At 35.8% G+C, this 7,761-nt stretch overlaps 1 protein-coding gene across 1 annotated transcript; it reads left to right on the forward strand.

The window, feature by feature from the left end:
- Positions 1-812: 812 nt before the first annotated feature.
- On the forward strand, positions 813-4,781 carry LOC142356845 (uncharacterized; the record flags this gene model as incomplete). The annotated part of the gene is made up of 2 exons (XM_075408618.1): positions 813-1,444; positions 4,574-4,781. Coding segments are annotated over exons 1-2 (343 nt in total), but the record flags the coding sequence as incomplete, so codon positions are not given.
- Between the last annotated feature and the right edge of the window lie 2,980 nt (positions 4,782-7,761).

Below are 7,761 nucleotides of genomic sequence, written 5' to 3' on the forward strand. Positions count from 1 at the left end.
AGGTCATGAAAGGGTTGTTATTAAAAACAATTGTGACACCATGTTAACTTGTGAGATCGTTGCATGCGTTTCAGGCAATTTTTTACCATCACCTATCAAGAATTTTTTTAAAAAAATATATGAGGATCATTATAATAGCTCAGCTCAACAACATCTTACTAAGACACCCCAAGTTTTCTAAAGAAGACCTCAAAATGCGACATGTCTGGTTAAAATTTATCAAATTTGTGTTACCCGGATTGCATTATTTAATAATAACAAATTAACTTAATATGAGTCCTAGTGAGTGCACAAAATTCTGATCAGAGCTCCAAAAAACGTCCTCCCGGGAGCCAAAAAACGTCCTCCCGGGAGCTCAATTTTTTGGTATTGAATTAAGGTGAGTTCGAGAGTTCATTGTTGCCCGGAGCTCTGCGATCAAACGAAATTGAAGTCTGTGAAATTATTTGAGCTTTGGGAAAGTATAATTGTTTGAAAGCATGCTTGCATAAGATTCATTGTTAATGAATAAATAAGATGCTAGTTGACAGAATCGGAAATCTAGTTGTGGCATTTATGATGAATCACCAGAAAACTCGGGCTCAAGTTTTGTGGGCAATTTTGCTAAAATGGGTAATGAATAAATTTCACAGTTTATCGTTCGAAACCATATCTTGAGTTTCTCATTGCCATGTTGCTCTGAATAAGGTGTGTAAAGTACATCTCAATTCTATTTGCACAAGAGCTGTTATTTCGCAAACATCTTAAGTACAGTCAAATATGCTTTGTTTCGGCAAATAGATAGAGCAAGGTTATAACTAACTCAGTGACTAGTTATAACTACGTGACTTGTTAATTCTGTTAACTAAGTAAAACCACTCGAATGGAGTTTAACATCGGGACCATTTTCTCCATTTTCGCCGCAATAAAGTAAATTTATTTAAACTAAATTTATTGTTTTAATGGATTAATGGATCTTCAAGTTTCAGCATGAACGTATTCTTTAACTGATGTTCGCTAAAACGCGTTTTAATTGCGGCGAAACTTAACTCACATTAATAGACTTATTATATTTCTGAAGACATTCAAGAATAATTCTTGCTGTCTCATGTTTGTCTGACACGGCGCAAGTCGAACTTAGTATTATACTTTCGAGCATTAACTCGAATAAATATTCTTTAGACTTGAGTTGTTCCAATTTTCAAAAGAGTTTTATACGTAACTCATCATAATTTGGCGTATATATACTTCTGTATACGAAAGTCCCTGAGATAGTTGATATAAACTTCGCTAACTTTTATCAAATTAAAAACTTAATTGAACTTTTGTAATGGGTGAAAAAAGTGAAAAGTTAGCTCATTTTAAAGGCCAGGAGTTAACTGTTGCGGAGCCCAGCGAGGGCACGCTTGCGCATTTTATTATCCAGGGTAGTGTCCAGTCTGCACCAGACGACAAAATTGCCTATGTAAGTACATATAGCTACCTCATTAATCAATGTTTTTATTTTATTTCCTGCGAAAATGCTTAAGACCTTTTCGGTCGAACCACCCCCCCCCCCCCCCGGTTCGTCAGCCGCATGACAGATAGATATACACATATGAATAGCCAACAAACTCTCGGCCTAGCTTGCTCTTTTCACTGCCTCTATAAATAAACAATATAACAATATCTGCGCGTGTTGATTTGATCATTGGTCAATACTAAACATTTTCAATCTCGTTCTCTGAACTTCAAAACCTTTGTCATTTCCATTGAAATGCCTATCTCCAATTTTTTGATCAAATCTTTCAAGTTACAATTTAATCCAACCTTCATTATTGTTGTAATTTAATAATTTTTCTATGACTTAGTCAAACAAAGATGAACTGAAACCTTGCAAAACTTGAAATTTTTTCAAAGTTTCTCTCTGAAATTCAAAAAAGTTGTTAGTTCCAATCAAATTTCCATTAAGGCCTGTAATCACATCAATCCAAATCACCACATGATCTGGACGCTGTTTGTTTTAATGTGGTAACTATCTTCCATAAATACGCCACCCAGGTTGAGGTCCTCGTTCAAAATTACTAATGATAATACCCATCCAGGCCATTTTTGCTTATAGAGATACCAAGGCAGACCGAAATCACCTATGATCCAGAATTTGAATCGTTCAGTTTGTTGGCGCATTCATGTGCTCGTTCGAAAATCCTTATGTAAAGACCCGTCCAGACCAAAACGCGATACACTCTAAATATTGCATTGGTAAATTTACTTGAACAGTGAGCAGGTAAGGTTAAAATTTACCGTATCAATTTTCCCCGAAATTGCTTACCTTCACACCAGTCAGGTAAATTACCTACAAAATTTTAATGCTTCTTTCTGAAACAAAAAGTTTTCAGAAAAATTAAGTTGAAAATCACTGTGCTTGTGGGAAATGGCCCAAATTCAGAGAGAAGAGAGATAACGTCACACAGGAAAGATTGAACACAGAAGAGACCTCGTCCACTTTGTTAGCTTTTGCCATTGAAAAATTGGCTTTCCGATGACAAATTGGACAAATTGTTGTTTTCCTCAAAATTAAATGACTCATAAGTTCATGTAAATTGTGCATGTAAATTTACTTGAACTTTTGACTGTTCAAGTAAATTGTGCAGGAGGACTGCATGCACATTTCAGGTAAAATTCATGCAATTGCAGGTAAGTGCAGGTATTGCGAGGCAGTGCGCAAGAGCGCCAAGATACATGCGCAGTTCAGGTAAGATTACCTGAAAGTTTAATTAATTTTACCTGCACCTTTTTTAGAGTCTATGATCCAGAGCTTGGCTCGCTCGTGTTTGCAAAGACACTGTAAACAACAACTTTCTCTAGTTTTCTTTTTAACCATTTCAAGTGATACAAAATTCATCTCAAATTTCCGATATAAAAACTCCGATAGGGAATACGGAGACTGCAAGGTTGATGCTTGAGGAGTCACATAGAAGCTCAAGATACTTTTAAAAAAGATTCAAGTGAAGCGTAAAGAGCTCCTGATTGCGAATGCAATTAGGAGCTCTCTATTTCCGGGGGACCGAAAGTTGAGAGCTCCTGAAATAGTGAGCTCTCTATTTCCGGGGGACCGAAAATTGAGAGCTCCTGAAATAGTGAGCTCTCTATTTCCGGGGGACCGAAAATAGAGATCTCCTGAAATAGTGAGCTCTCTATTTCCGGGGGACCGAAAATAGAGAGCTCCTGAAATAGTGAGCTCTCTATTTCCGGGGGACCGAAAATTGAGAACTCCTGAAATAGTGAGCTCTATTTCCGGGGGACCGAAAATAGAGAGCTCCTGAAATAGTGAACTCTATATTTCCGGGGGACCGAAAATTGAGAGCTCCTGAAATAGTGAGCTCTCTATTTCCGGGGGACCGAAAATAGAGATCTCCTGAAATAGTGAGCTCTCTATTTCCGGGGGACCGAAAATAGAGAGCTCCTGAAATAGTGAGCTCTCTATTTCCGGGGGACCGAAAATTAAGAGCTCCTGAAATAGTGAGCTCTCTATTTCCGGGGGACCGAAAATTGAGAGCTCCTGAAATAGTGAGCTCTCTATTTCCGGGGGACCGAAAATTGAGAGCTCCTGAAATAGTGAGCTCTCTATTTCCGGGGGACCGAAAATAGAGATCTCCTGAAATAGTGAGCTCTCTATTTCCGGGGGACCGGAAAACAGCGATTTTTTCCGGGGACCGGAAAAAATCCCTGTTTTCTATTAGCTTGAAGAATCAACATGAACCTTAAGATTCAAGTTTGGTGACGATCAGAGTCCTCTGTTTCAAAAATAATTGCTGTGATTGAATAGTTTCCGATTGCAGCTGTTAAGAACGAAACTATAAACACATCACCAAAATGAAGTTTTTGTAACTCTCGCCTCAAGTGGCTGCAGATAGGGGCTTGTGATTTCTAAAATAGAAATAGACTTGTTCGTCATATCATAAAGAATGTCTCCAAAATCCAGATACAAAAATTACATTTTTTTCAACAGACAGGACGCCAGTTTTCTCAAACTAATGAGTCTAATACTAATTGTGGAGGAAAGTGCATAAATGAGCCTTTTAGCCTTAGAGAGAAAAAACTGAATATTGAGAGCATGGCACAAACATCACCCACTGCAAAGCAAAACTACAGTTTTCAAATTTAGAGACAGTTTCTTCAGTGACAGTGGTATCAAGACCGAGGCATTAGAACAGCTCACAGCTTTACAAAAGTAACTGCATTCAAACAAGTCATTGAGAGAGTATCACAGCCCCAAGGAATAACTTTAATAAGCCAGACAAATCCAAAACAAAATTGTTTCCGGTCTGATCCCATTTTTGAGTTGCCATAATGATATTTTGATAACAATAAACGTGAAACATTCGATGTTTTGCACAATGCTTTATTTCACACAAGTGCTCGGCTAACCCAAAAAATATCCTTTTTGCATATGTCAGGTCAAATTCTTCGCTACCCTACATGACCGAAAGCTCGAGAAGTGGCGCAGCACATTGATCGAAAGCATTTTGCTTTCTGTTTGGTATAATGGCCTTGGGTAATTTGGCACTGGGCAAAATATCATTTACCCGTTGTTCTTTGTCAATCTTGTTAGGTCGACATCACAGCCAACCGCACCGTGACTTTTGGAGAGGTCCGAAGCAAAGTGTACCGCTTGGCACACGGACTGGTCCAGAGAGGGTACAAGGTTGGGGATGTTGCATGTATACACTGCTGCAATACTCCTGAGTTCGTCATTGCACAATTAGCTGCAGGCGCTGCAGGAATGACAGTGAGCCTCTGCAATTCACTCTATTCGTCATGTAAGTTATTGCTACACAGGTTCAGAGGTCGACCATTTGAAAATGCAAATCTATTCTGCTCCCTCCCCCCCCCCCCCCCCTCCGCTTAGTGGGCATAAATTTTTACGCGCCCTGGCGCTTGTGCTAATTCTACATAGCAACTTTCTATATAACATCACATAATAATAGGGGGGATAAAAACACAGGGAGGGGGCAGAGTGGATACGAAGAGGCCAATTAAGTCGAGGTGGGGAAAACCCCAGTCGAGACCAGATGGTGCTTGCAAAAAAGGTTATCTGGCAAAATGAATGGGTATCCTGCAAAATCTTGCAAGATGTTGCAAGATTCTAGCAAGATTTACATCCAAACTTCAATCTGCGAAAAAAATTGTGTTTCATGTGACATAAACTCTGTTTCAATTGTTCTTGGTCTGTTCAGAAATTTAAATGTATCATCATTAATATCATTGGAGAAATGCAGGTATCGATTATTGTTAAAAATAACAAACTTTATCTATTCATGTTGATTATCGTAAATGGACAATTCAGTTAGCCTTCCAAAGCGTTCTATAGCAGAATAAACACGTCTTTTTAAGATGGGTTTATCCAACTATTCTATTATAGACCAAATTTTAATCTTACAGGAACTTGCAATGCGTCATCAATCTTCAAAGATTCTTGCAAGATGAATGTTTCTCTTTGAAGAATCATGCAAAATTTCACAAGAAAATCGTTCAAAAAATAACAACGAGTCTTTTGTCCTTTAAGACGAGGGCACTTGTTTATTTCGCATTTGCATTAGTAGCCTTATTTTCGTCCAAGGAGTGGGAAGCATATTTGGAATTTGTTGAACATTGCAAAGATCAGAAAGCCAGAAGCACTATAATGACGAGAGAGTTCAAGATTTGCGAGAACAAAAAAGGGAAAAAGTTTTAAAACCTGCGAAAAAATCCTCACCTGGGCATATTCCCTTCAAATTGATGATTTATATTAATAAAACGACAATTACTAAAAACCAAGTGGCTTTGAAGTTGCTCAGACCTCTGATGATAACATTTCAACCGGCCAATTTGTAATAGGAGACAGGAATTTAGAGTAAACTAGAAAAATACTGGAAGAAACAGATAATTTTTTTTATCTGAAATTTTTCCAGAAGTTTTTGTTTACCATGGGTAGCTATGAATGAAAGCCAAATATGGTTTTTGAGGTAAAAAAAACTGCTCTCAACTGCAGTATCTTGGTCAATTGATTCTACGTTATTGTTCAAATATCACCTCCATTCATTTTTTAACATAATTGGAATGTTGTGGAAAAAAAGGAAAAAGAGTTAAATGGCGCTGCAAATGTTGTTATTTGGCTCCCAATTTAGAAGAGTACATAAATTATTAAGATTAGTTTAAGCAACATCCCTTTGACTGAACATGGAAAATAACCATTAGCAGACACTAAGGAGCGTTTTCAACGTTTTTTTTTTGTATATTTGATCACAGAATTGATTCCAAAAGTAGCAAAATCAATTGGATCAGCTTGTTTAACAAGAAATAAAAGGCTTATCGTTGTTAATGTAAATGTAAACAAGTGAATTAGTTAATTAATTTTGTACATGTTTTCTCCCCAAGAAAAAAACTAAAAAAAACATGTTTTAAATTCCTTGTAGCTGCCTTCGATTAAAACTTTTGAATCAATGTTTTCTGCTCATTAATAATGCATATAAGGAACCTCAACCTACAAATTCACTTTAGCGCTTTTTCTTTACAGAATTCTAATAATTGCCTGCAAGTTGATACAAAAACAAATTTGAACCTAAAAAAGTGTTCTCATAACAAAGTTTTCATACTTCAAGCGCGTATTTCACTGTGATAATTAATTTTGTGTCGCTTACGCTTATCACCTTCCAAAAATATTTCTTTGCTTCATTCAAAGAGTCAAATTTGACAGTTAAGTTTATTGAATAGTGCTAAGTTTATTGAATTTTTTTCACTTTGACAGCAATATGAAAAAAAAACTAAGTTTAGAAAGTCGAGCCAAAACGCTCACATTTGTTTAGGCCATGTTAAAATGTATATTTTTTGCAAGTTTTATAGACTTGTGTCATTTTCGTTTTTCAGAAATCCTAACATATCCATTTGCCGCATGGTTGCATAAATCACAGCTGTCCAAATAAAAACAGGTTCACATTTTTTACCCGGAACTTTGACCTATACGTTTTATCTTTTTTGCTGAGATTTAATAATTATATATATATATATATATATATATATAAATATATAAAACTAAAAAAAACATGTTTTAAATTCCTTGTAGCTGCTTTTGATTAAAACTTTTGAATCATTGTTTTCTGCTGATTAATAATGCATATAAGGAAGCTCAACCTACAAATTCACTTTAGCGCTTTTTCTTTACAGAATTTTAATTATTGCCTGCAAGTTGATACAAAACAAATTTGAACCGAAAAAAGTGTTCTCATAACAAAATTTTCATACTTCAAGCGCGTATTTCACTGTGATAATTAATTTTGTGTCGCTAACGCTTATCACCTTCCAAAAATATTTCTTTGCTTCATTCAAAGAGTCAAATTTGACAGTAAAGTTTATTGAGTAGTGCTAAGTTTATTGAATTTTTTTCACTTTGACAGGAAAATGAAAAAAAAAACTAAGTTTAGAAAGTCGAGCCAAAACGCTCACAGTTTTTTTAGGCCATGTTAAAATGTATACATTTTGCAAGTTTTATAGACTTGTGTCATTTTCGTTTTTCTGAAACCCTAACCTATCCATTTGCCGCATGGTTGCATAAATCACAGCTGTCCAAATAAAAACAGGTTCACATTTTTTACCCAGAACTTTGACCTATACGTTTTATCTTTTTTGTTGAAATTTAATAATTATATATATAAATATATATATATATATATATATATATATATATATATATAAAATAAAAAAACTTGTTTTAAATTCCTTGTAGCTGCCTTCGATTAAAACTTTTGAATCATTGTTTTCTGC

The sequence above is a fragment of the Convolutriloba macropyga genome, unplaced genomic scaffold (genome assembly GCF_964194025.1).
Source record: "Convolutriloba macropyga unplaced genomic scaffold, txConMacr16.3 SCAFFOLD_669, whole genome shotgun sequence".
Taxonomy (NCBI): Eukaryota; Metazoa; Xenacoelomorpha; order Acoela; family Convolutidae; genus Convolutriloba; species Convolutriloba macropyga.